General features: G+C 43.0%; 1 protein-coding gene across 3 annotated transcripts in view; it reads right to left on the bottom strand.

The window, feature by feature from the left end:
• Positions 1 to 14,827: 14,827 nt before the first annotated feature.
• The window catches only part of SLC23A2 (solute carrier family 23 member 2), an 86,797-nt gene continuing 74,987 nt past the window's right edge, over positions 14,828 to 26,637 (bottom strand). For all 3 annotated transcript variants that reach the window (XM_072148896.1, XM_072148894.1, XM_072148895.1), the window contains exons 11-16: positions 24,697 to 24,844; positions 22,925 to 23,030; positions 21,648 to 21,777; positions 21,424 to 21,561; positions 20,036 to 20,131; positions 14,828 to 19,912 (exon numbers count right to left, since the gene is read on the bottom strand). In XM_072148896.1, the coding sequence (XP_072004997.1) occupies positions 19,680 to 19,912; positions 20,036 to 20,131; positions 21,424 to 21,561; positions 21,648 to 21,777; positions 22,925 to 23,030; positions 24,697 to 24,844 (851 nt within the window). In that variant the 3' untranslated portion in view covers positions 14,828 to 19,679. The remainder of the gene's footprint in view (positions 19,913 to 20,035; positions 20,132 to 21,423; positions 21,562 to 21,647; positions 21,778 to 22,924; positions 23,031 to 24,696; positions 24,845 to 26,637) is intronic.

Genomic DNA, 26,637 nt, shown 5'->3' with positions numbered 1-26,637 from the left:
GATGACATCATAAAAAAAAATTTGGTTTTATTGATAATAATTATAATAATAAATGTTGCATGTTAGTGATAGGTAGGCAGATAGATATGAGCTAGATGATGGATACAAAGATAGATAGATAGGAGATAGATAGATAGGAGATAGATAGATAGATAGATAGGAGATAGATAGATAGATAGATAGATAGATAGATAGATAGAAGATAGATAGATAGATAGATAGATAGATAGATAAATAGATAGATAGGAGATAGATAGATAGATAGATAGATAGATAGATAGGAGATAGATAGATAGATAGATAGATAGATAAATAGATAGATAGGAGATAGATAGATAGATAGATAGATAGATAGATAGATAGATAGATAGGAGATAGATAGATAGATAGATGATAATAGACGATAGAGAGATATCAGATCAATTTTATAGATAGATAATAGTTAGATAATGATAGATAACAGATGATAGATCCTAGATAGCTACATAGATAAAAGATACTTTGATATTTATATTTAGATAAATATTATAAATATTAGAGAGATGATTGATTGATTGATAAATAGATATATATTATAAAAGAGTAGATACAGTATGATATCAGAAATGTAGATAGATAATAAATATTAGATAAGCAATAAACTGATAGAGGTTTTGATAGGTATTACCATAAATACTAGAGATTAGATAGTTTATAGATGATATTTAGTATTTTGATAGATTTATAGGCAAAAAATAAAAACATACTTAGATGATGAATATTAGATATATGTAAAATGTACATAGAAATATTTCTATTGCTAAATATTATGATAACACATTTTAGACAGATACTTCTTACCAGTGGATGTTCACACTTGCTGGTATAAGGCACAGGTGTCTTGTGTCTTCTTCCATGGTTTGGAATGTAAAGGATGATGACATCATATTAGGTGATGATGTCACAATTGGAGTCTTACTGTATATGGACACCTAGAGCCCGGTCTGGCAGCATCACATCATGTAGGCTCCCCATGAAGGTTCTAGAACCTCTGAATATGTCATCAAGGGCGTCAGAAATCAGAGTCAGGTGCCTGGAACACAACAAGGACAACTGCTACTAGCTACAGACGATAGAAAGCTAAAATGTTTGATCTTTGCTACTAAATATCACAGTTAGTTTACTACATAGCGTAACTAGAGGCAAAATTGCCTTCCTAAAGGGGCCCCCTGCATGTGGACATCTGTGGGCAGAGGATGTATTGCTTCTAGAGATGAGCGAGCACTAAAATGCTCGGGTACTCGTTATTCGAGACGAACTTTTCACGATGCTCGAGTGCTCGTCTCGAATAACGAGCCCCATTGAAGTCAATGGGAGACTCGAGCATTTTTCAAGGGGACCAAGGCTCTGCACAGGGAAGCTTGGCCAAACACCTGGGAACCTCAGAAAAGGATGGAAACACCACGGAAATGGACAGGAAACAGCAGGGGCAGCATGCATGGATGCCTCTGAGGCTGCTTAATCGCACCATTATGCCAAAATTATGGGCAACAGCATGGCCATGACAGAGTGACAGAATGAAGCTAGATAGCATCTAAAACATGCAATAATTGACCCTGACACTATAGGGGACGGCATGCAGAGGCAGCGGCAGCAGGCTAGAGAGTGTCATGGCGACATACCCTAAATGGACTCAGGCTTCAAACCAATGGGTGGCAGAGAGGAACCAAAGGAGGTGAGCAAGAAGCGCTCAAATAATATCGGTACATGATAAAAGTTTGCCAGTATATTTTGTGGATTACACAGCAGGGTGGCGACAAAGTTAACATGGAAGCCATGAAAACAACCCAAAATTCTGCCTGACACAGCTCGTTTGATAAGGGGACCATGTATGGAGGCAGTGAACTAGTAGTAGATTAAAGGTGCTGCAGTTAAAACTATGTTAGTTGGATCTTGAGATGGAGCTGGCGCTCCGCTGCCAGGCGAGCTTTCGCCAATCCAAGCCCCTGTCTCTAGGCTACTCCCCAAACAGCACTTCTAAGAACCTTTTGTATAAGATCAAGTGTAGTAGCGTTCTTATAAGTTTGGGATATGGCGGGTGAGGGGAATGTAAACAGATGCGCAAGAAGCGCTGAAATAATATCGGTAAATGATAAAAGTTTGCCAGTATATTTTGGGGATTACACAGCAGGGTGGCGACAAAGTTAACAAGTTTGATGTGGAAGCCATGAAAACAACCCAAAATTCTGCCTGACACAGCTCGTTTGATAAGGGGACCATGTATGGAGGCAGTGAACTAGTAGTAGATTAAAGGTGCTGCAGTTAAAACTATGTTAGTTGGATCTTGGCATGGAGCTGGCGCTCCGCTGCCAGGCGAGCTTTCGCCAATCCAAGCCCCTGTCTCAAGGCTACTCCCCAAACAGCACTTCTACCGACTGATGGCGCCATGGCCACGGATGGTAATTCGGAGGAGGAGGAGGTGGAGGAGGGGTGGGAGGAGGAGGAGGTATAGTAGGCCTTTGAGACCTGGACCGAGGTAGGCCCCGCAATCCTCGGCATCGGCAGTATATGACCAGCCCCAGGGTCAGACTCGGTCCCAGCCTGCACCAAGTTAAGTGTAGTAGCGTTCTTATAAGTTTGGGATATGGCGGATGAGGGGAATGTAAACAGATGCGCAAGAAGCGCTGAAATAATATCCCTAAATGGTAAAAGTTTGCCAGTATATTTTGTGGATAACACAGCAGGGTGGCGACAAAGTTAACAACTTTGATGTGGAATCCATGAAAACAACCCAAATTTGTGCCTGACACACCTCGTTTGATAAGGGGACGATGTATGGAGGCAGCTATATGGACGACTTTTGGAGGTAGCAATGGAGACAACGTGTGGAGGCTGCTATGGAGACAATTTAATTTGGATAGTGCCTGTATGTGGCAGTCCAAAAAAGTTTTCAAACCAGAGGAGCAGGTAGGTGGCCCTCCAGAAAAATGGAATAGATTGAGTGCCTGTATGTGGCAGTCCAAAAAAGTTTTCAAACCAGAGGAGCAGGTAGGTGGCCCTCCAGAAAAATGAAATAGATTGAGTGCCTGTATGTGGCAGTCCAAAAAAGTTTTCAAACCAGAGGAGCAGGTAGGTGGCCCTCCAGAAAAATGAAATAGATTGAGTGCCTGTATGTGGCAGTCCAAAAAAGTTTTCAAACCAGAGGAGCAGGTAGGTGGCCCTCCAGAAAAATTGAATAGATTGAGTGCCTGTATGTGGCACTCCCAAAAATTGTTTAAAACAGAGGACCGGGTAGGTGGCCCTCCAGAAAAATTAAATGCATAAAGTACTATAGCTAGAGCCAGTGGGCCCTGTCAAAAAATAGCCAGTTTCCTCTGCTTTAGTGTACAAAGAGGAGGAGAAGGAGGAAAATGAGGAGGAGGAGGAGTGCATAAATTATTCAGGTTGAGCTTCCTTCACCTGGTGGAGATTGGAAATTATGAGAAATCCAGGCTTTATTCATAATTAATTAATTAATAAGCGTCAGCCTGTCAGCGCTGTCAGTCGACAGGCGTGTACGCTTATCGGTGATGATGCCACCAGCTGCACTGAAAACCCGCTCGGACAAGACGCTAGCGGCAGGGCAGGCAAGAACCTCCAAGGCGTACAGCGCCAGTTCGTGCCACATGTCCAGCTTTGAAACCCAGTAGTTGTAGGGAGCTGTGTGATCATTTAGGACGATGGTATGGTCAGCTACGTACTCCCTCACCATCTTTCTGTAAAGATGAGCCCTACTCTGCCGAGACTGGGGACAGGTGACAGTGTCTTGCTGGGGTGACATAAAGCTGGCAAAAGCCTTGTAAAGCGTACCCTTGCCAGTGCTGGACAAGCTGCCTGCTCGCCTACTCTCCCTCGCTACTTGTCCCGCAGAACTACGCACTCTGCCGCTATCGCTGTCAGAAGGGAAATACTGTTTCAGCTTGTGCACCAGGGCCTGCTGGTATTCATGCATTCTCACACTCCTTTCCTCTCCAGGGATGAGAGTGGAAAGATTTTGCTTGTACCGTGGGTCCAGGAGAGTGAATACCCAGTAATCGGTGCTGGAATAAATTCTTTGAACGCGAGGGTCACGGGATAGGCAGCCTAGCATGAAATCTGCCATATGCGCCAGAGTCCCAACGCGCAAGAATTCACTCCCCTCACTGGCCTGACTGTCCATTTCCTCCTCCTCCAACTCCTCCAACTCCTCTTCTTCTGCCCATACACGCTGAACAGTGAAGGTCTGAGCAATGCTCCCCTCTTGTGTCTCGCCAACATTCTCCTCCTCTTCCTCCTCATCCTCCTCCACCTCCTCCGATATGCGCTGAGAAACAGACCTGAGGGTGCTTTGGCTATCAACAAGGGAATCTTCTACCCCCGTCTCTTGTGACGAGCGCAAAGCTTCCGACTTCATGCTGATCAGAGAGTTTTTCAACAGGCCAAGCAGCGGGATGGTGAGGCTGATGATGGCGGCATCGCCACTGACCATCTGTGTTGACTCCTCAAAGTTACTCAGCACCTGACAGATATCAGACATCCACGTCCACTCCTCATTGTAGACTTGAGGAAGCTGACTGACCTGACTACCAGTTCTGCTGGAAGTTGACATCTGGCAGTCTACAATCGCTCTGCGCTGCTGGTAAACTCTGGATAACATGGTTAATGTTGAATTCCACCTCGTGGGCACGTCGCACAACAGTCGGTGAGCGGGCAGTTGGAGGAGGCGCTGCGCTGCCCTGAGAGTGGCAGCATCTGTGCTGGACTTCCTGAAATGCGCACAGATGCGGCGCACCTTCGTGAGCAAATCTGACAGATTGGGGTATGTCTTGAGGAAACGCTGAACTATCAGATTTAACACATGGGCCAGGCATGGCACATGTGTCAGTCTGCCGAGCTGCAGAGCCGCCACCAGGTTACGGCCGTTGTCACACACAACCATGCCTGGCTTCAGGTTCAGCGGTGCCAGCCACAGATCAGTCTGCGCCGTGATGCCCTGTAATAGTTCTTGGGCGGTGTGCCTTTTATCTGTCGCTTAGCGACGGCACTGCTGCTGTGCCTAGAGCTAGCGACTGATGGCGCCATGCCCACGGATGGTAGTTCGGAGGAGGAGGTGGAGGAGGGGTGGGAGGAGGAGGAGGCATAGTAGGCCTTTGAGACCTGGACCGAGGTAGGCCCCGCAATCCTCGGCGTCGGCAGTATATGACCAGCCCCAGGGTCAGACTCGGTCCCAGCCTCCACCAAGTTAACCCAATGTGCCGTCAGCGATATATAGTGGCCCTGCCCGGCAGCACTCGTCCACGTGTCCGTGGTCAGGTGGACCTTGTCAGAAACGGCGTTGGTCAGGGCACGGATGATGTTGTCTGACACGTGCTGGTGCAGGGCTGGGACGGCACATCGGGAAAAGTAGTGGCGGCTGGGGACCGAATACCGAGGGGCGTCCGCCGCCATGAGGTTGCGAAAGGCCTCGGTCTCTACTAGCCTATAGGGCAGCATCTCCAGGCTAAGCAATCTGGAGATGTGGACATTAAGGGCTTGGGCGTGCGGGTGGGTTGCACTATATTTTCTTTTCCGCTCCAGCGTCTGGGGTATGGAGAGCTGAACGCTGGTGGATGCTCTGGAGGATCGTGGAGGCGACGATGGGGTTTTTGTGCCAGGGTCCTGGGCAGGGGGCTGACTATCAGCTGACACAGGGGAAGGAGCAGTGGTGTGCACGGCCGGAGGTGAACGGGCTTGGTGCCACTGATTCGGGTGTTTAGCATTCATATGCCTGCGCATACTGGTGGTAGTTAAGCTAGTAGTGGTGGAACCCCTGCTGATCCTGGTTTGGCAAAGGTTGCACACCACAGTCCGTCGGTCATCCGGTGTTTCCTTAAAGAACCTCCAGACTTCTGAAAATCTAGCCCTCGCCGCGGGAGCCCTCGCCACGGGAGCTTCACTACGTGACACATTTGGCGCTGATGCACCTGCTCTGGCCCTGCCTCTCCGTCTGGCCCCACCACTGCCTCTTCCAACCTGTTCTGCTATAGGACTCTCCTCCGTCTCAGAAGCACTGTGTTCACCCGGCCTCTCAACCCAGCTTGGGTCTGTCACCTCATCATCCTCCGATCCCTCAGTCTGCTCCCCCCTCGGACTTCCTGCCCTGACAACAACTTCCCCACTGTCTGACAACCGTGTCTCCTCATCGTCGGACACCTCTTTACACACTTCTTCCACTACGTCAAGAAAGTCATCATCACCCACAGACTGCGACTGGTGGAACCTGGGCATCGGAAAATTGCTCAGCAGCAACCGGACAAGTGGTTTGTGACTGTGGGAAGGGTCCAGAAAACAGTTCCTCAGAGTATGCCGGTTCAAATGCCAAATTTTCCTGGGAGGGGGCAGACTGTGGGGGAGGAGGCTGAGGTGCAGGAGCTGGAGGAGTGCCGATTTCGGTGACATGGGTGGACTGCGTGGAAGACTGACTGGTGGACAAATTGCTCGAAGCATTGTCGGCAATCCACGACATCACCTGTTCGCACTGTTCTGGCCTCAACAGTGCTCTACCACGAGTCCCAGTAACTTGAGACATGATGAACCTAGGGAGTGTAGCTCTGCGGCGTTCCCCTGCTCCCTCATCAGCAGGTGGTGTCTCACCCCGCCCAGGACCACGGCCTCTGACCCCTGCAGTAGTTGGACGCCCACGTCCTCGCCCTCGTCCTCTACCCCTAGCCCTCGGGTTAAACATTTTGAAAATGAAAGTTATATAACTTTAATTTTTTTTTTAACTTTTTTTTGTGTTTTTTTGTGTTTTTTAGTTTTTAAAACCAAACAATGCTATCCTATTGCTATGGCTATTTTCTAGCCAAGTATGAAAGCACACTGCTATGCCAGATGAGATGACGCTGAGTTATGAAAAAATAAACGTAAAATAAAAAGGAAATGGCAGACTGTGCCTAATTGAAATCCAACCCCTAATAAATTATCCCACTTCGGTCTTTGCGATGGATATGTGCGTCACTAAGCGCTAAACACAGCGGTCGCAAGTCTCACTCCAAATTCCTCACAATTGGCTAGTATATGCACTGCAGCAAGGACAGCCACCAGCAGATCAACCAGAAATAAAATATATATAACGCTATTGTAGGCGTAAGTAAGCCGTTTGGATTCTCCTTTGGCTATTTTCTAGCCAAGTATGAAAGCACACTACTATGCCAGATGAGATGACGCTGAGTTATGAAAAAATAAACGTAAAATAAAAAGAAACTGGCAGACTGTGCCTAATTGAAATCAAACCCCTAATAAATTTTCCCACTTTGGTGTTTGAGGTGGATATGTGTGTCAATAAGAGCTAAACACAACAGTCGCAAGTCCCCCTGCAAATTCCTCACAATATGGTACTAGATGCACTACTAGTGCCAGCAAGCCCAGCCACAAGCAAACAAAAAAAAAAAAAGTATAACGTTATTGTAGCCCTAAGAAGGGCTGTTGGGTTCTTGGAGAATCACTCCTGCCTAACACTATTCTAATAGAACACCCTAACGCTTTCCCTGACCAGCAGCAGCTCTCTCCCTAGCGGCATCCAGACAGAGAATGATCCGAGCAGCGCGGGCAGCGGCTAGTCTATTCCAGGGTCACCTGATCTGGCCAGCCAACCACTTCTATCGACGTGTAAGGGTACCACGTCATGCTGGGTGGAGTGCAGAGTCTCCTGGCTTGTGATTGGCTCTGTTTCTGGCCGCCAAAAAGCAAAACGGCGGGAGCTGCCATTTTCTCGAGCGGGCGAAGTATTCGTCCGAGCAACGAGCAGTTTCGAGTACGCTAATGCTCGAACGAGCATCAAGCTCGGACGAGTATGTTCGCTCATCTCTAATTGCTTCTTTTAATTCCCCTTGGTTGAATGTCCAGGTGAAGATGCTATCTTGTACGTAACCCGGGGACTGTCTGTATCTCATCCATCTCCATATCATCTGTCTATCTCCTATAACATTCTCCTGCAGCCCCATATTACAGATACTTACCTACTATTGTGTGTAACTACAAAGTGTTATTATTGTACAAGACTAGAGGAGCCTCTTACTGACTGTGACTGCTCATAAAATAGTTTTATTTTGGGGCCCCAGTCTGTCTAAAAGTGGCCCTGGGCATAATATGGGTGTGATGTAAGTCCCTGTTGTGTTATGTGCCTTGTACAGCACATAGCAGTTTCTTACAAAGGTACTGGATGGGTAGTGTGGGGCTCAGACACATTATTGTTTTGTATACAATGTATACAGTGTTAATTGGCTCTGGAAAGACTATTGTAAGTTGTACATATTGTAACTTGGGTCCATGGCTGCTTAGGGTGCTGCCACACGTTGCGTTGTTGGACCGTTTCAAACTGATGCGTTTTTGAATATTTACCGTGCGTATGAAGCAAACCAAAGAGAAACCTAAAGGGATATTCCCATTACAGCAAATTAATGTTATTATCTCTATTAAAAAAAAAGTTTTCTAGACCTCTGCTTGCTGTCATTCTATAGAAAACTTCTATGTTTACTTGCAGTAGATAAAATCTGGCCACAAATGTGCACAGCTCGTTATATCACACGGCTCTGATTACTCTGTGATACTAACGAGCTGTGCACCTGTGTGACCATAGTCAGATTTCTGTCAACTGGAAGTAATCATAACTTTTTTTAGCAGGACAGCAAGCAGAGATCTAGAAAATCATAAGGAATTGATACAGAAAGTATATTGGAAACTTTTTATAATAGAAATAATAACAATAACTTTTTGAAACGGGAACACCCCTTTAATGTCCAAAAAAAGGCTTGAAAAATGTTTTTTTCTAAAATATTTGTTTATCTAAAAATGTTATAATAATGGCTGTACTGAAGAATAAAAAAATGGAGGTACTCCATAAATCTCAAATTTAGTGCAGCTAAAGCCTTCCTTCTAGTAATAACTGGATGAACTGGTTTCAGCAGCAATTGTAGCCGTATAGAATTGCCAAACGTTTAGGCGCAGGAATGGGTCAGGTAACTGTGTCCTATCAGTAACATAGCAGATGCAGCCATAAAGTACAGCAGAGGATAAGGTCTGACGAGTCTTGTAATGCAGAGGTTAAAGAACTTTAGCTGGACTTGCAGGATACTCCACCACTGCTCTAAGTCCAGTTACAATCCTAGAATATAACTGCACAGTATTGCTGCACAAAGGTATGGTTCCACATCTCCCCAGGGCCAATACCTAACAATGTTTGCAGCTTTCTAAGGTCAAAACTGCTGGAAGACTCGCAAAATGGAAAAAGGGCCTGGCCGGTAATTTCTTAAAATACAACAAATTGATCAGAGACACAGCATCAATCAAAAAGAGGTAGGTCATTCAGCATATAGTTTCAATTCTTGATGATGGTTCCTTTTAGCAGCCATATGGATCGGTTCCTGGTTCTGTGTGCACGCGTTATATTTTTTGCCTATACTCCATGAACTGAACTTTTTAAATTCATCCATAAGGGTCAAATAAGGTCACAAATTTACAGGTCAGTTTATTAGAAAAAAAATAAAATAAAAATAAAAATAAAGGAAGGGAGTCATTCCAGGGCCCACTTTTGAGAGTTCGATCAAGCCTGCAGGGTCAGAGTTCAGGTTTTCTGGAAGGTCTTTGTTCTGTTTTTTTGTTTTTTCTTGCACTATTTGACCATATCTTAATAATATACAGTATTAATGTTTCCATTGTAAGACATGGAATTAGGAAAAGTAGGAAATAAATTGGGTACAATCCTGGAGAAAAACATTGTATCTACAAAAGGCCAAATCCACGCACCATCCACATAGTACATAATCTAGTTCAGGCTATAGTTACTGTGCAGACACTGGGCAGGTAAGGGGCATGACCCGTTTTATGGCTTGGCATGGAGGTGGCATAAGTAGGGTAATAGTGGCAATTTTTGGTTTTGCACCAGGAATTGCAACTATATCAAGGCTTGCACTCTAGAAAGGTGGTCTACAAGACCCCCCCCCCCCCCCTTAATAGTGTGCAATGACTGCACTGAGTAGGAATAAGTCCATGTGACACTTAGAATGGTTACAGACACAGTTGTCAATATTTCCAGGATGAATAACAGAGGGACAGTGACATGTTATTGAGCAACAGATGATATCTAATGAGAGCAGACATCTCCTCTGAGAAGAACATTCTGCTTCATAATAATATTTCAAATATTTTTATATACAGGCGGTCCCCGGGTTACATACAGGATAGGTTCTGTAGGTTTGTATTTAAGTTGAATTTGTATGTTAATCAGAACTGTATATTTTGTAATTGTAACATCAGGCAGAATATTTTGGTCTACGTGACAAATGGAACTTGAAACCTTTTGGTTGTCATAAGAACCAGGATTATCAATAAATAACTGCAGACCCCTGTGATAACTGTTATAGCTGATTATTGTAGCTTACGGCTAATGTACAGTAAACCAGCATCCAGAGGTCCGTTTGTAACTAAGAGTCGTCTGTAAGTCGGTTGTTCTTAAAGGGATATTCCCATATCAACAAGTAATGAATATTGTTTGAATAATGAAAAGTTATACAAATTTCCAATACAGTCACTGGGTTATGTACCACATAGGTTCCATAGGTTTGTCCTTAAGTTGAATTTGTATGTAAGTCAAAACTGTATATTTTATAATTGTAGTTCCAGACAAAACATTTTTTTTGCCCCAGTGACAATTGGAGTTAAAAAATTTTTCTTTGCTGTAATTGGACCAAGGATTATCAATAAAACTTCATTACAGACACCTGAGGGCGCGTTCACACGTTGCGCTTCGGTTGCGTTTTCAAACGCATTACAACAGCTGAGGAGAGCAGATTTGTCTAATTACATTACTACTTACATTTGTTAACGTTTTGTTAACACATGCGTTAACAAAACACACATTAACGCATTCTTAGCGCGTGCGTTTTGTAAACGCAAACGTTAATAGTAATGTAATTAGGCAAATCACCTCATCTTAGCTATTGTAATGCATTTTAAACGCAATGAAAACGCAACGTGTGAACGCGCCCTTACAGCTGACCATTACAGCCTGGGACTATAGTAACATCCAGAGAGCTTCACCAGAGGTCACAGTGGGCAGAGGGGTCCGTCTTTAACTAGGGGTCTTTTGTAAGTTGGGTGTCCTAAAGTAGGGGACCGCCTATATACTTTATCAATTTCTGACGTTTTTCTAGATCTCTGCTTGCTGTCATTCTATAAAAAGCTTCTAAGGTTACTTCCAGTGGACAGAAATCTGACCATGGTCACACAGGTGCACGGCTCGTTATATCACACAGCTCTGATTACTCTCTATGATACTAACGAGCCGTGCACCTGTGTGACCATGGTCAGATTTCTGTCCACTGGACGTAACCTCAAAAGTTTTTTATAGAAGGACAGCAAGCAGAGATCTAGAAAACCATCAGAAATTGATACAAAAAGTAATGGAAAATTGTATTATCTTTCATTACAGAAACAAAAACATTAATTTGCCTGAGTGGGAATACCCCTTTAAGTCAGGGACTGCCTGTCTTAACAATTTTAAAAATTTTATTTTTTAAAAAAAAATAAACATTTTCCACATAAAATGAGGGGCGTAAAAAAAAGACCAGCAGGTATATCAATTTTTATTATTTATATTTAACAAGCTTTAAAAATACAGAATAAAATAGCCTTTTTTTCTACTATTATTCACAACATCTGGTCCAATATTACATATTTTTTCTTAAATATATTTTAAACAATAAATGAAAAGCCATGTTAGAAAAAAACAAAACAAAAAAAATTCACTAAAATACTAAATAATTTCTTTTAAAAAATTGTAACAAATTACATCTTGGGAGAAAAGAAACCTTATGTTACAGTCAAATAAAACATCCAGCAAATAACTCAAGGACTCCTGGAAGAAACAATAAGTTATTCTTCCTGGCAGCCAAAAGAATTATACATAGAAATTCAACTTTACAAAAAAAAAAAAAGTATGTTTTTAACATAAAAAAATTTAAATCAAATATAATTTAAGGGTTTAAAATTTTCTCAGTTTCAACTCGATACATCAGCAAAAAAAAGTAAAAACATCCATTAGTGCATGTACAAGGTCAATTACACATTTTACAACGTTTGTCCGTTTTGACAAATATTAAGGAATGTATGAAATGTTAATCATGGCACAAGGTTTCAAGCTTTACTCAGTCCCCAGCTATAGGTGCTAGCAACAGCACGAATCACAAAAACATAGGGCTGCCCAAGTAATTGCTCCCCCCAGTGTATTACACAGGTACTGCATCAGAAAAATCAGGAAAAGAATCGGGGAAAACATTCGGGCAAAAATTAAATAACAAAATTGTGTTCTCCGAAAAATTATAATTCACGAGCATTAGTGTTCCATTCCGGGTCGTATCAATTATGGAGAAGTGTAAATGCGGTTTCTGCCATATTGGAAAGGACTACCAGGTGATCTATAAAACACAAAGAGCCTATTCAGAAGATATGAGGGGGTTGTACGGATGACAAATTCTCTACTAGACAGAAGAATGGGCGTCTCCTGCTCTGGGAGGAGAACATCTCAGCATTACAATGGTCTGATATTTTAGTGTGTGTAATACTCTATTTTTCCTGCGGGGGCACTGCAGGGAATTTGAACACCTGCCACCGAGCTTCAATCACAGAAAGATGAGGACTCTGTGGTGCACACTCATGAGTGCTACGAAGTAAGCAGGAATTTTTCCAATCAAATTACTTCTTTAAAGATGTTGTCCAACTTTAAAAAAACATGGCACCATGTGTGGTACTGCAGCTCAGCCCAATTCACTTCAATAGTGCTGAGCTACAATACCTCACACATCCCGGAGGTACGGGACACTGTTTTTAGAATAATAAAAACAGGAATCTTATTAGAATCTTAGACAACCCCTTTAACGAAGTAGAGGTTATGGGTCAAAGTCCACGCGATAAGAATTCCTTCCAATGGTATAGGACTGAGAATGAACTGGGTTGACACCAAGTTTGCCCCTATCCTGTGGAAACTTGCTGAACGGTGGGGAACAGAAGTAGCAGAGTACTGAGCTCAGCTATCTCGATCAGCACCATCAAGATGAACAGAGAGGAAGGTATACGTGTGACCGACTACTCTCATCTCAGGGTACAACTCACCCCCATTCTTATAATCCATGAGGGTCCCATCACGTAGACCTCCACTGTGGAAACTTGCTCCGCGGTGGAGGCCCCGTTGGTGGGACACTATCTCTATCAGCACCATCGGGATGAATAGAGAAGGCGGCACATGTGCAACCGGCTGCTCCATTCATCTTGGGGTACAACAGACTCCCATCACCGAGACCCCTACCGATGACCAAGTTAGCCCCAATCCACAAGAGATGACACTGGAGAAACCCTTTAACTAATACGACACACAACTGAACATCCCCTTTAACGATACAGGTGACCCTTTAATGCCTAATACCCCGATTTATTAACAGGACACTGAAAAAGAGATGACTCTTGTAAACCAATAGCAGGACTCGCCTACAGATCTTCTGGTAGTTCTTCCTACAAGACACATCTTTAAGGGGAAGGGGGGACATATAGTGCAATATGTAAACTCTTCAATCGCAGTATCCCAAGCCCGAAATGGGATCTCAGAAATTTGTAGTGAGCCTGAATACTGTGAAGACACGCTCTGTACCTCTATATAATACTGCAGGTTCTTCTAGAGGTTTGCACACTGAAACACGAGAACACGCCGGCCGATCGGCTGCAAAAGGTAAAATGTATTGAACCGTGAAATGAATGAAGACAAGGACGCCGCTCAGACCCAATTGTGCGTATAAAATTATATTCTGGAAGGTCGGGCAGTATCCGTTTTCACACGTAACTGGGTCAAGAAAAGAAATTTGATCAGACCTATTTGACTATGCAGTGCTGATTAGCAGGGGCAGTCTATGGCTTTGTACAAGAACAGGAATAAGCATCAAATTTCCCCTCGGGGAGTGGCGGTGATTAGTCTAGTGCGACACATATCCGTAAGAAGAGGCGAGAGGACGACACATTAAGGGAGTCAGCGAAACGTGGCTGTGGCCGGAGGCAGGGACACTGAGGTCTCTTATTCTGACTTGTCCATATAAGAGTATTCTAGAAATATAGATGAATCTGGTGCATTATCATGGTAATAGCTAATAATAAAAAAAACAATCGTATACATAGATGGCGCTACAATATTAGGGGTTGTCTTACATTTTTGTCACTCTTGGCCCCAGGTAGTGTAAAAATAATAAAAGAAATTATACCAGATTTTTCAGACTAAAAGAAAAAATCTTGCTAAAAATATCCTTCGTCTTATAAGTCTGAAGGTCAGGAGGATCCAGCACTGCCAGACCCTACTGACACCTGGCCATGAAGATTGGGTGAAGTGCTGATAAAGCATCTCACTGCTCTCCCTCTACTGCTCGTCCCAATATGAGATAAACTGCAGGACCACGAGTGATGCCAGAAGCATGTGGCTGATCACACACTTCCTACATCACTGCAAGGTCCTTCAACTCTTTAAAGCTGCCGGGGGAAGGGGCCAGAGAAGCTAAAGAAGATGTTGTACCTGGGACTGGGTATGAAGAAAAGGGGTGTACGTGTGTGCGAGAGAGAGAGTGAATGCAGATGATAGTGCTGACTGAGTGAATGTAGCAAGAGGTGTGTTATTGAATGGTTGTAGCAAAGGTGTGTGTGTGTGTGTGAATGGCTGTAGCAGAGCCGTGTGTGTGTGTGTGTGTGTGAGTGAATGGATGTAACAGAGCTGTGTGCCTGAGTTAATGGTTGTAACAGAGCTGTGTAAGTGATTCAATGCTTGCGGCAGAGCTGTGTGTCTGAGTTTATGGTTGTAACAGAGCTGTGTGTGTGAGTGAATGGTTGTAACAGAGCTGTGTGTGTGTGCGAGTGAATGCTTTAGCAGTGGTGTCTGTGTGTGAGTGAATATCTGTAGCAGAGCTGTGTGTGCTGTACTTGTTTGTGACAACAGGGAAGATTAAATCAATGTTAAATATAATTTTTGGTTGACTAAATTTGGGGTGCGTCTTACAGTCCAAAAAATATAGTATTTATCCGATGCAGTGCAGCACCATCAGTCAACATCAAACACAACCGCTACAGCCTAAGGGTTCATGCACATTAACGTGTGCACGGACCCTAATACAGGCTGAAGGCAGAAGCTGTAGCAGGAATGTGCAATGTCGACCTGACGTCAGCACTGAACCTCTTCATAATAATCGTGGCAGGTGGTACAGAAACAAAAGACATAATTATGAAACCACCTGGGATCAATAGTAAAAAAAAAAATAATCATAATTAATGAACTTATCTAGTAGGGGAGGATTGATTATTGTGGCCCTACATTAGACACCTCTATATGCCCCATCTTGGATGACTCGCTTTATATCAATATATTACTAATCGTCAAACACATTTATTGAACAACTTCACTAGAATTTTGGCAAAACTAATGAAGTGAAGGCATATTTTTTTTTTACATTCGATTTTCTCAAGAATTATTTTGATACATTTGGCTTTGTAAAGCAGGTCAATGGTGTAAATCGAATTAGAGGTCCAGATTGGAGGTCAAAGACCAAGACCAACCTAGGTTGTACATTGCCCCCTTGGGCCTAGTTATTAGGGTGGGGGTTGCATTTATCAAAAACAACCAGGATTCAGCTTTTATTTCTTTAACTGCTGTCTGATTGGTTACTTTGGGAACCCAAGACTAGTTTTCTAAAAAAATATATTTCTTAAAAGAATTCCCAATTTCTTAAAAGGAATACTCCATATTCCACAGCTATAGTGGGGAGGGTTTAACATTATGGTTGTTGGGCTATACAGATGTCAACACTCCAGGATTTCCAGGATCATCCATGATACTACTGCCAGATCCGCCATTGATCGGAGGGGTTTGGCCATCGCATAGCCATTTAGGTGATATAGTTGGGGCTCCCGGTTCAGATCGGATATGGCCTTTAAAGTTGGCATTTAGATTTCCTAAAAGGAATTGGATAAGGAGTAAATTATTATTACACGGTCATTAATTGTAACCTCAAAATCGTAAACGAAAGGGAAATATCTGATAAAACAAAGAGAAAAGTGGAGGAGTGTGCAGGCTCCTCTCTCCATGGCTCTATACAGTAATATATATATACTGCAAAGTATGTATCATAGAAGAAATATCTATCCAAACAAGCGAGGAATAGGGATATACACTACAGTATGAATATCATGTGACAGACAGCCTGACATGGCTATGGTGCCATACTAAATATATATAAGTTTCAGGATCTTTACACTGTAGGGATAATACTTAGGTGACCAAGATGGAAACTAGTGACACGGCAGGTATATGTAATAGTGATGGAACAACAGAATAAATCTCCATATATACAAAAAAACATTATAAAATACTGAGAGCTGTGAAGAGATCAGCAGGACACAAGTTGTTCCAGCACCCAGAAATATACAGAGACTTGTGATTTCTAGGTCTGTATTCCAGATCAAAGTCAAGCAGGGCACTTATCTGAGAAAAGCCTTCAATGATGACCCGAAGTTTCCGTTCCGCTTCGGAGGGGACCCATGCGTCACTGACATATTGCCAGTCCGGCAAACTGATGTCCCTAGATACTAGCCGTGGCTATGTAGGCCAGGAGGACACTATATCTAAGTTGAGAGGAAACTTTGGGTCAGCTCATGTTTAATAATTTGTCATTCTTTACAGGTTTTTTTGTTCCAGAACAACCCAATTCTGTGGAGTTAATGAGAATGGGCCCATGAACGATCCGTGTACAAATAGTACATGCGATCCTACCCCCTCCTCTCTAAGGATAACAGAAAACAAATGGACTACTACTAGATGTTAGTGAGGAGTGAGGATAACCCTATGGTTGGAGAGACACAATCATTGTTAGTCCATGAATCATGGACCCACCACAGTGTCGTGGATGGGACTAGGAGTCATTGTGATATATGATGTAAGGAGCCGCTTCTCCCCCGCTAAACTGCAGCACCGACACTGTGATCACACCCAGTGGCTTCAGCAACCAGGAGGACATCATACATTAGAATCACACTAGAAAAGCCATTTTTTTCCATATTTATTGGAGGATGTGCTGGTGATCAGGGCCTATTAAGCACTGAGGGTTGTATAGTAGTATACTTGGTTTTTAGCTGAAAGTGGACAAGTGGGAGGAGCAACAGCCAGCAGCTACTCCCAGCCAATCAACAATGTCATGAGCAATTCTAATTGGCTACGATTAGTGGGACGGATGCATCTCTCATTACAAGAATAACATTAAGCGTTTGTGGAATACAACTAGAAAAAAAGTCTCAGATATTTCTCAGTCTTGTACCTTGTGTCCTATATGTGTATTTTTGCTGGTTCAGTCATGTAACAATCCCAAATATACAGATATACACGGCCTCATAGTTCCGTGAAATATTGCTCCAGTTGCCCACAATTCCGCAATAAATTTTTTAAACCGAACAAAAAACGAAATGCGCGTTCCTATTGGTTGCAATGGACAACGAGACGGCTTGCAATTTTGAAACGTGATGCCCGTTATATAAGAAAGAAGAAAGCATAAATTATTACTATAGGCCCGTCCTCTCTTGGGACAGGAGATACCATTACAACTGGAATAAGAAAACAATTTCCTTTTAAAGTGTACCTGCCACTTACTGAGCCAAGAATGAAGGGGGTGACATCAGGGGTCCGGAGGGCTCCTTCACACTTCGGCTTTGGCTACTTATTGATGCACATAGGATAGTTTTCGGGTATAATTGCATTACAAAAGGATAATTACTGACACCTAATGCTAGAAATATAAAGCCACCGCAAAAGAGCAGAAGGCTTTTCCGAAATTGGTTTCAAAAAGTGGAGGTGAATGTGGCCAAGTACAGGCCGCACCATATTACTATCATGGATGCACCTGGTATACGGCATACACGATGCAGCGGGTTCTTAAAGGGGTTGTCCGATCATAACAACTTATCACCTATCCCCAGGACAAGTCATTGCTGACCCTCTCACTTATCATGAATGATCATGTGATGTTACTGTATCAGGAGTATTTAGCAATCTTCATCAGTCCTATAGGCCATGTATAAAATATTGTACATTATGCACAATTTTTGCTCTATTCAAAACAGGACCCCCCCTCCCCAGGACTCTGAAAGGGGTTGTCCTATCATAACAATTTATTACCTATCCCCAGGACAGGTGATCGCCAAGCCCCCACTTATCATGGATGACCATGTGATGCTACTCTATGAGGTGTATTTAGACATCTTCATCAGTCCTACAGGTCATGTATAAAACATTATATATTGGGCACAACTTTTGCTCTATTCAAACAGGACCCCTTCACTCACATGACTGATGGGGGTCCCACAGATCAAACCTTTACTACCAAACAGTGGAACAAGCCCCTATAAGAACTCACCTCCGCTGTGCTATATCCCTGCCATTTTAATATTTTTTTTTTACCCCTCTGAACTTCAAAAGGGTAAAAATGACATCTCCAAAAAATTTACATTTACAAAATGAATGTATAAAAAGTTTGTTATTTTTTGTAATGCAGCTCTCCGCCACTTCATGTGAACAAGCCTTGACGCGGTCGTTGTTAAATATAACTATTTAGCCAATATGGCCGCTTCTATCACATGTGAGTAACATGTACACTTTAAGAACAATATCCCGTGCGGATCACAGCGACGCGCTTGAAGTAGAATTTCACTGGATATCTTACTACTCGCGCAGATATACATCTACGACGAATCGCGAATCGCCTACACAAAATGGAATTTAACTCCTTCACATCCGTGACATATCAATGAAATATCATTAAGGCAAATGGAATCCAATAAATACCGATAAAAAAAAAAAAAAAAATTAAATATTACAAGCAAAGAATTTTTTTTTTTTTTTTGCCGTAATGGTAAAACCAAATAAGATGATATGTAAAAGGTAAAGATGGCTGTGCAAACCACAACATAAATAAAATTTACAGATACTTCGGAAGTCGTCTCCATTGACATGGCTGACGGTCAGAAGTGAGCACCACCTAGTGGGTATACTGGCCTCTACACGTAAAGAAAAAAAAAATACCCAGCCCCCTCCCCGAAGTTATAACCTCCTAGTACAAAGACGGGATGACGGGAAGGACAATCTTCATATTCGGCATTGCACTTTGGGTTAATGCGAGGGGTTGGGTGGAAACGCAAGACCAGGACAAGTGAAATATTTCAGAGCTGAGACAATAAGGAAACAACCACAACGTGCCTATAGCTGGCGTGGTACCCGTTTAGCAGCCAGTGTCGCGTTAACCACCGTTTTACCAGAAAGCCACCATGCACGGGCAAAGGGGGTGACAAGATCAGGCAGGACATATTGCTTCTAAGAGTAACAAGGGGCAAAGGGGAGGGCTAAAAAAGTACGAAAGAGGAAGAGGGTGAAAACACAGCAAGAGAGGCACAATATTAACCTGGAGGTCAAAGGGTTAATTAAGCCCGCCATAACGTCCCATGTCTCAGCCCTGGAATTTTTCCCCCATATAAATATATCAGGTATAATACACAAAACTTCTGGTACAAGGCTTGGTAAATGTGGTAAGAGACCGCAGAGACATATTACTGTACGGCAAAGCGTAATCCAGTTGCCGGGGTTATACTGTGGGCTCCGATTCCTCCTCCGCTCTCCGGCTCTTGCTGTTCTTCTTAAGCGCCTTCCATTGGTATCCCGCAAACGTGGGACTGATGGGAAGGTAACTAAAGCATTTGTATTTCCGGAGAAAGTTCATGATGAACGGCAGGTCATATGACTCCATGCCCTCATCAGCGGACCCTCCTTTACCTAACCCTCGCTTCCATTTCCGGATTCCCCTCTCTTCAGGAGTGCCTGGAAGGACAAGGACTTATGGTCATTTCTTGCAGATTCTATAGTAAAATTATATCAAAACCAAATCAGAGAGAAAAATGTTAGGGATACACCATACGCCGGTCCTCCCGATAGGCTACTCACCGGGAATAGTGTTATCCAGGATGAACGCCACACAGCCCCCCACAAACATGGCCGTGGTCAGCAGCACATTTAACACTTGATCAATCTCTGCAATTCCTGGAAAGAAGATGAATTGCCACAAAATTAATTCCATAAACCATACCCCAAAGATTCGGAATTATAAAACCCTTAAAACACTAAAATTCAACAACATTAATAATTATGAAAATTATGATTTCCCCTTTCCTTAACCCCTTCCCACCAATGTAAAGAGCTATATGAGGGCTTATTTTCTGTGTAACATATTGTGCTTCCTAGCATTTGCGCCATTTTCTTGTGTGCTTCATAGTTACGGCTTTTGCGGTACGCTTCAAGTGACTCCTCTACTTTATCCTTTGGGTTGCCACCGTCATAGAGATACCAAATGTTTATAGGTTTTATAAGGTTTTAATAGATTTTTATAGATTTTTTTTGTATGAAATATAAAAATGTCTTCATTCTGCCTCATTCTGACGCCAATAACTTTTTTATACTTCAGTGTACGGACCTGTGTAAGGTGTAATTTTTTGTGGGATGCGTTGTGTACGGCCGCAAGCTTGAGGCAATGCACAAGTCTCCCATAGACAGCAATGGCCACACGAAGCTATACATACCGCTCCGTACACAGGAAAAAGATAGGCCATATCCTATCTTTCCCCGTGTTGCGGCTTTTACGCCGTGGATCTCTATGGAGAGGGGAGGAGTCACCCCTCCTCCTCCTCTCCATTGCGGCGGATGTATGCCGGCCCGTTCATCCGCAGCCGTACCGGCATACGTTCATCTGATTGCAGCCTGAATCAAATATTTATGTGTCGTAAAATGACAACTAAGTGGTGATTTGGACATTTGGGCACTATTTCCCATCACGGAGTTCACTTCTATGAATAAGCATTTTATGTGTTGATAGTGTTATATAGTGTTGATTTGTGTTATAAGGAAAGGGGAAACATTGAACTTTTATGGCTTTTAATCATTTTAAACTTAAAAAAAAAAAAAAATGTTTTTCACTGTATTTTATGACCCCCCCCCCCCCCCTCCTCTCCTTCGTTATTTTAAACCTAGGGGTCTGATCACTTATACAATGTACTGCAATACTACATCATTGAAGTATATTGTAAATCAACTGGATCTGTAAAAGAGCCTGCTGACGGCAAGCACCTTTAGAGATCCTGTGTGTCAGGGTCCTAACCTCACATAAGTGACACTATCATGTTTGATGGAGGCATTTAAGGGGTTAACACAAGCGATCGATGTGCACCGATCGCAGGTGTCAACGACATAATGCAGCTGACATCTGATGTGTATGGAGTGGGTTCAGGATTTGTTTCTTCAGTACAAAAGATGAATCCATCTGTGAGGTTTGCACTTACCTGTCACTAGGGGGTTCTGCTTTAGGTAACTGGGGAGCATGAGCCCAAAGAATATAGAGAAACCTAGAACAAATAGATTTCTCGACGAGTTCAGATCCACAAACTGCAGGTTGGAGAGTCCCACAGCAGTGATCATACCTGAGGGGGAGAACACACAGCAAGTGTCAGTGGGTGCTGGAGTGATGGCTTGTACTGGGGTCGTGTATCACCCATCGCTAACTCACCAAATAAGGTGCAGAACAGGGCACCAAGGACCGGGTCAGGCAGAGAGGCAAAGAGGGCACTGAACTTCCCAATCATACCCAGCAGCAACATAAAAGCAGCACCGTACTGAATAACTCTGCGACTGGCAACCTGCAAAGAAACACAACGTGACTGCGTCAGTGCGATCCTCTATACATATATCCATAGGATATGATCTTCATCCCCCTACAACCTCCTCTACTGTGCAATCTAACATAAAAGGACATCATAGTATCACTACAAGAGCAGATTCATTGCCCAGCAATAATTTAGCAGGTCCTCAGTGATCAGTGACAAGGGATAGAGAATAAGCTTTATATCCCTGGGGTTCTGCAAAGTTCTGCAAATGTAACTCCAAAGTAGCCGTGCTCCATTCACTTCTATAATGCTACGAGATAGTGACTTGTAGTAGCCCATAGAAGTGAATGGACCGCAGCAGGACACGTTTACTGGTGCCACTTTTTCTCATGTTTAAGGACCTTTTAAACTATAAAAAATGGCTGCAAAAACACAATTGTTGTGGTTGTTCATGCAGCCTTACTGTTGGCAGCTCAATCTCTCCCCCCCCTGGGGTAGTCGCTTTGCCCCACATCTGTATAAGCCATTGGCTTTTCAGATTTTGCACACTGAAAACAATATATTGCCATTTGTCTTTAAAAAAAAAAAATCTTCCTTGCTTACAGAGATCATCTGTCACTAGACTGATCCTACAAAAATAGGGCATGTAGTGAATAAGCAGAGCACAGCCGGTGCTCCAGGGTGTCAGGAGGGGGTTATGTAACCAGCACTCATCTAGTACAGGAGTCTGATACTCACATGCTCTAGGAGGGAGGTCGCTAGTTTATCGTGTGCACCCGCTAGCTATTAGGTCATTAGGGCATGTGAGGATACATTCATGTAAAAAAGGGCCAATAGGTGGCACTATAACAATATCAATGGAAAGATCTGCAATATTCTTCAGCAGCATTAAGTAAGTATGAGATCTCTGAATCCCATAGTGGTTTGTCAGCATCATGACCAGATAGAGGGTTAAGCTAATATACCACATGCAGTGTGTGGCAGAGGACGAAGAACAATATTATGGCCACCAGTAAGGAACAATGAAGCCTCGGCTGCACATCTATCTAATAGCGGGGAGCGTAAATAAAGAGCTCCCTTTATGGGGTCCACATGCTTCATCAGGCAACATGGACAAGAGTTGTACGGCCACTTAATGATTCAAAAAAAAAAAAATAATAATAATAATGTATTTTATTACCTTGGTTATTCCCAGAACACCAATGTTGGGACTGGAAGATGTGGATCCATTTCCAGTACCGAACATTCCGTCCAGCACACAAGACAGACCTTCTATGAAAATCCCCCTGTCATGTATACAATGGTTCATTAGAAGACGGCACATACATATACATAGATATTCCGCTTTATATACACCGATTCGTCTCATCTCTTACATTCACCAAGTCCAGAAAAGTATGGAAACTGCCTTCGGCTACATGCATACTGCAGAGCACTAGAGGGAAGAGGGGGGATGATTGATGCTCCCCACTGCCTTTTCCATGCGAAACCGCGCCTCTGTCTTCTCTGCGGCGACTGCACACGTTAAAGCGCCCGTGCACTATAGCTGTCTATGGGGATGTATATCCAGCCGCATGTCCCCACAATGGTCACGTGAATGAGGCCCAAGGGTGCGTTCACACTTGGCGTTCTGATGCATGTGTTTTAGACGCACTTGTCAGAACACGCGTCTGAAAATGCCTGAATTTTCATGTTACTATGCATTTGGCTGAATAGTAGAACGCCGTTTGTGAACGCAACCTGTAGAAAAGGAGTGGGTCTGATGTGGGTCAGAGGCCATAGATATTCCAAACATCTTTATAAGGACATGTCTCCTTAATGGGGTTTATGGGGCCTGAGAGTGAGGCCTGAAAGTACCAATTCCCAAGATTGTTCCGTATAAAGGAAGTGCTTCTGCATAATCTATTACCTTCTATGGAACGTTATGGGATAGTAATCTCCTGCAGTCCCCCAAAAACTTGATTGGAGCCAAAAATTTGGTAACCTGTCAGGAGGATTAAGGGCCACAAACCCCCAGCAACCGTGACTGGTGCACAATGATAACCTTCCATTTCTACTAAATACTGAATCTTCCAGAATATAGATCTTTGAACGCTGTATTCAGATGACCTGTATTGAGTCATGGGGGTAGAGAAGAGTCACGCTGGGAGGTCTCCTTTTGGCTTAACTTAGGTTCCATAGTCCTGGTACATTATTACAGACATGGTGGCAGCTGCTGAAGATATCTTATGAATATGTTCTTGTCCTATGGCTATTGGTCGGAAGGGGGTTAGTTCACCGTGACTCTCCCCCCCCCCCCCCTCCATGTCTTTCCAAGCACAGCTATATTTGTGTAATACTGAATTTCTTGGAACATAGAAGGGCATCTTTGTGATCCTGTCACTGTCCTACAGAATAGGTTGCAGATGGCTTTGGGGCCTAAATCCTGATCCGCACTTCACTCATTTGTAACACTTGCAGACTCCTGTTATTGTTATTCCTGGATCCCAACTTTCAGACCCCCAGACTCCAATTCCCTCACTCCTATTGTTTCATATGACTATTTTATTACTCTCTAATGTCTTATTCTGTCTGCCTATGTACCACATGATTTGTAAAGTGTTACAGCGTATGATGGCACTATTATTTTATACTGTAAAATCCCCTTTAAGGCTTGGTTGGGGGACAGGAAAATAAACTCTGCTATTTTCCATGGTTTTGGCTGGCCATTGTAAAGCTGGTCCAAAAACCAATGACGTAAGAGACCCTTTAGAATATTGTTTGAGGCCCGTTATATACACACAGGAGGTCTTGTATATAATATAAGTATAGTCCTATAGTAGAACGTCCTTCATCTCCAAGCCAAAAGTTCCTGGAAAAATGGAAATTGCCATAGCAGCAAAATAGGGATAAGGTCCATAGTAACAAAACATTGCACACAACACACACATACAAGTAAAAGAAATTATTAACCTATTGATGGCATGTATTGGAGGAGGTGGAGCACAAGACAGCCGGGCACAGGCATAGTAATCGCCAATAGACTCAATGATACTGGCAACTACAGCACTCAGCATCCCAATGACCCCCGCAGCGGACACTGTAGGGAGACCCCACTGAACTACAAGAGAACACAAGGAAGATCTGTTAGCAACACAATAGTATAAGGATAAGGTTACAGTCTAAGCAAGATAAAGCCATAAAACAGTTTCCATGTGATCACATTACTACCAGGTGTAACACAGGGCTGGCTCCAATCCCAGTGACCTTGTTTGTGAAGCAATAGTGGTTACCACTGCAATATATTGCAATTTTATAGTAATTATTTTTCTCTCTCTGACCTACAAATGAGTCAGGACTTAGGTTAGCATTTAACAGATTATAAATGGTGAATAGCCTAGCACGGTGTTGACCCATATAACAGAACGCAGCGTTAAAGAAAGGATTTTAAAGGAATTCTACCATTTGTTTTCATGCATTGTGAACCAAACATACCATGAGAATGCTGTAGCGACACTGATGCAGAAACATTTTTTGTTTAATCCCTGATCCGAGTGGTTTTGCTCAAAAAACTATTATAAAATTCAGGACCTTGGAAAGCTGGGTGCATAACATTCCATGAGTCCCAGCAATTTAAAAACATCCTGAAAGCAAGTTAGAGCCTCCCCCTCCCCCCCCCCCCATACATCTACTGCAAGGAAATTCTCCCTACTGGTCCAGAAAGCCATTACATGATATGAATAACTCCCTTTCCCTCTCAACCCCCTAATCCTCCGGTCTTCCTTTTTCTAGGTTCATTCTGTCGGTTGGTTGTTTGTATACATGTTAATCCTGTGTGCCCCCACCCGGAGACCATAAAAGCACCCAGCCAGACAACATCATCCCAAACTATTAACAGGGTGATGGAAATGAGCATTGTTTGCATGTCTCTCCAATTCTTTTGGTATCTATGATCCATGTACACCTGCTAAAATCCCTGGATCTCTATCGGGATCTTGCACCAAGACAAGGTTAGAAAGGGATAGTAATGATGACTCTTACACCCTGTATACATGTTACTTCTCTACCAGACTTGAGACAATAAATGTATGTAGAATTTTCTTAAAGCCGAAGGGGTTTCATGTAACCTCTCTGTTCCAGTAGCTCTGTAATATTTGTCAAAAAAACTATTATTTCTTTTTTCTTCCTATGTTATTTCTCCACATGTTGGGGGTGGTGTTTCTGTTTTTGTATAGGTTATATACATTATTAAAAAAAACAATAAAAGGATCAAACATAAACACATTACTTTCACATACAAAAGGAGCTGTCCAGACAAGACTAATCAACCTGAGCTGGATGACTCAGCAGCGGGGGGGATGGTTCAGCGATTGATTACGTCTGCCTGTCAGTGATTACTTCATTCTCTGGAGCAGTGGATAATTCGGTAAGGAAAAGCTCCGGAGCAGCCACAGGAGCAAGAGAGCCTCATTATCATAATTTTAGAATAGTTTTTTTCAGCAAAACCACTCAGTTCAGGGATAGTTCAAGATATGTTTCTGCATCAGTGGCGCTACAGCATTCTCAAAGTAGGTTTCATACCGCATAATGTTCCTAATGCATAAAAGCAAATGGTAGATTTTAAGAAGTAGCAGGATACAAGTACATGGGTGCAGACTCTGCGTACCTGATACACATGTATGATCCGTGCCCAAATCTGTGACGAATCTCCATGTAATTCATACAAATTTTCGGCGGATTATGGGTTGGATTCAGATGTGGATTACACAAAGGAGCAGATCCACTGGAAATCAACACCCTAAAATTGACATTCTGATTGTCAATTTTCAATGCGTAAAATTTGTGAAGTATTTGTGGCATTAGCTTGATTTCATATAGGAAAAAAGTGGTGATGGTTTTACGTTCCATAGCAGG

The sequence above is a fragment of the Engystomops pustulosus genome, chromosome 4, assembly GCF_040894005.1.
Source record: "Engystomops pustulosus chromosome 4, aEngPut4.maternal, whole genome shotgun sequence".
In the NCBI taxonomy this organism is placed as follows: domain Eukaryota; kingdom Metazoa; phylum Chordata; class Amphibia; order Anura; family Leptodactylidae; genus Engystomops; species Engystomops pustulosus.
This window is presented reverse-complemented; position numbering and strand designations above follow the sequence as displayed.